Source organism: Eupeodes corollae, chromosome 3 (assembly GCF_945859685.1).
Source record: "Eupeodes corollae chromosome 3, idEupCoro1.1, whole genome shotgun sequence".
Classification (NCBI taxonomy): Eukaryota; Metazoa; Arthropoda; class Insecta; order Diptera; family Syrphidae; genus Eupeodes; species Eupeodes corollae.
In genome coordinates, this window is record NC_079149.1 from 78698981 (window position 1) to 78701436 (window position 2456).

The 2456-nt window shown below is 35.0% G+C and overlaps 1 protein-coding gene across 3 annotated transcripts; it reads right to left on the reverse strand.

Moving 5' to 3' along the window:
- Positions 1–646: 646 nt before the first annotated feature.
- Positions 647–1860, reverse strand: LOC129949123 (superoxide dismutase [Mn], mitochondrial). 3 transcript variants are annotated; one of them, XM_056060390.1, is made up of 5 exons: positions 1764–1860; positions 1604–1657; positions 1400–1487; positions 959–1334; positions 647–896 (listed from the first exon to the last, which is right to left on the reverse strand). In XM_056060390.1, exons 2-5 carry the CDS (start codon positions 1639–1641, stop codon positions 754–756), a joined length of 645 nt encoding a protein of 214 aa, XP_055916365.1. In that variant the 5' UTR covers positions 1642–1657; positions 1764–1860; the 3' UTR covers positions 647–753. The 3 variants fall into 3 exon arrangements, with proteins under 3 accessions (XP_055916365.1, XP_055916366.1, XP_055916364.1); XM_056060391.1 differs by having other exon boundaries at positions 1711–1792; XM_056060389.1 differs by having other exon boundaries at positions 1604–1799.
- Positions 1861–2456: the final 596 nt, after the last annotated feature.

A 2456-nucleotide genomic window follows, 5' to 3' on the forward strand; every position in this document is an offset into this window, starting at 1 on the left:
CTCCACAAGTTAGAGGCTCAAGTATAACCACCACTAGCGACTGTCATAATTTCTCGACATTTCAAACCACCAAGTAAAAGTGAATACTAACATGTATTCGGAAACGATAAGCTCATCAAATTGGCGGATTCTCTTCGTCCTATAAGGAGAGGTCTTGCGAACAGTCTTCCTTGCGCAATTTTGAATTTTGTTCACTCATTATTACTCCCATAGAAACAATCAATGGGGTACATTTGGACTCCATGACGTAAAGGAGAGTTAAGGGTATTTAAATTTTAAAATTCCACTTACCAATTTTGATAATTTTGTTCCAAACATATCCCTCTTGGCCAAGAGAAAAAAATAGATTTTCACAATAGAATACAATTGTTATATTTGGTTCAAATTTTGAAAAACAAATCGTCCTTTTTATAGGCATAAAGGTTATATTTGAGCCGTTTATTTTGAAAGTGGCATAAGTCACTTTTTCAAAAAATTACACTCAATAAGTTGAGAACTATTGAGTTTTCTTCGAGAGAAGTATTGGTAATTAACGGTATAACAAATATCTTAAATATCTCGACTTAAAACATAAGTGACTTATGCCACTTTCAAAATACACGGCTCATTTGTATAAGAAAATTACACAAAATAACACAATGATCACTAAGTGATAGATAATTAAGAATTTAATTTTATATTGCAACTTTCGAAATGATGTCACATCAAATCAAATAATAGTTGTAAGCGTTGGGTGCAGTCTAAGCAATGTTTCTACTTTGCAGCAGAATACCTTTTCGATATATCTGTCCAATTGGCAATTTCGAATATTGCCTCCACATAAGATGGTCGTACGTTTTTATATTGCAGATAGTAGGCATGCTCCCAAACATCAATGCCAAACAGTGGTATAAGCCCTATAAACAATATTTACTTTTTTAATTCTTCAAAAATAGAAAAACGAGAATTTCTTAGATACCTGTACTAGCTTCGAGGGGATCTTGGTTTGGCAAAGCAGCAAGTTGAAGCTTTCCAGTCTTTTTGTTATAGCCTAACCATCCCCAGCCTGATCCTTGAATGGCAACAGTTAAAGTAGTCAATTCTTTTTTGAAGTTCTCAACACTTCCAAACTGTTGTTCCAAAGCAGCTTTAAGCTCAGTCGATGGATCGGTGCAGTCTGGAGTAAGGTTTTGCCAGAAAATTGAATGGTTAATGTGACCACCGCCGTTGAAACGCAGGGCACCACCCAAGGATATTATTTTGGAGACATCCTTCTTGGACTGAGCCTCTGCAAGTTGTGCTTCGGCAGTATTTAGGTTATTTACATACGTCTGGTGATGTTTTGTGTGATGAATCTAAAATAACAATACAAATCTTTCTTGTCAACAGGAAAGTTTTGTCTTTTTATCAGAGTCCTTACTTCCATTATTTCCTTACTGATAATTGGCTCGAGAGCTCCATAATCATATGACAAAGATGGTAAAGTATGTTTGGATCGAACAAACGACCTAAAACAATAATTAATCAACAAAACATAATTCGAGAATTTTTTAATTATATGCCAAAGAATTTTATTTTATGTAATCACAAGTTCATTGTCATTGAAAGGTTTTTATAAACTTACCTAGCCACATTGGACAAGTTTCGGGGCACGGAAAACATTTTTGGTATTCAAAACCTAGTTTAAAAATAGATTCGAAATAATTATGTTCAACAATTTGATCAATTTACAGATTTGATTGCAACCCAAATTATTTATCTCCTAAATGCTTCCACTAACTTACGTTAAAGCTCTACAACGGGCAACGGCAACTGTATAATGTATAAATTAAATGAATAGCTGAGTTCCTTGAAGTGAATTCAAAGCAACTAAATATAAGGATAACAAACTGTGGCTGTCATTCCCGTTTGCCGGCAATATACAAATTTATCTCATACTCACTCATCAAATGCTGAGAAAAACTCACCACTGTTAATAAACCTAAAGCCTAGTACATACTTCCTCGTGAAGTGAACGTTCGCCAGTGGAGAAAGTGAACTTTTGACATTGCTCACTGGTACACACTTGTGAGTACACGTTGTGAACATTTGACTTCAGCTTCACTAACAGTTCCCGTACATTTTGCACGTGAATTGCCCGTGAACGAAAACTCTCCACTTTGTTCTCCACTCAGCTTCACGAGCAAGTTCACGGGTGAACCAAAAACTGAAATTTGTATGGGTTCACGAGATGGTTTACAAGTATGTACTAGGCTTAAACGCTGAAATAAGTTCACCATGATTTTCATTAATTATTTTGAAAAATGAGAATGAATGAATGTCAAAGTGCTTACTTGACCATACGAATTTTATGCAACGAATTTCTACAAGGGGTTTGTTTTATTTCATTGATATGAGCAAAAACATAACGCAAAAAAAGTAGGGTTAAGCCTAGTACATACTTGTGAACCATCTCGTGAACCCATACAAATTTCAGT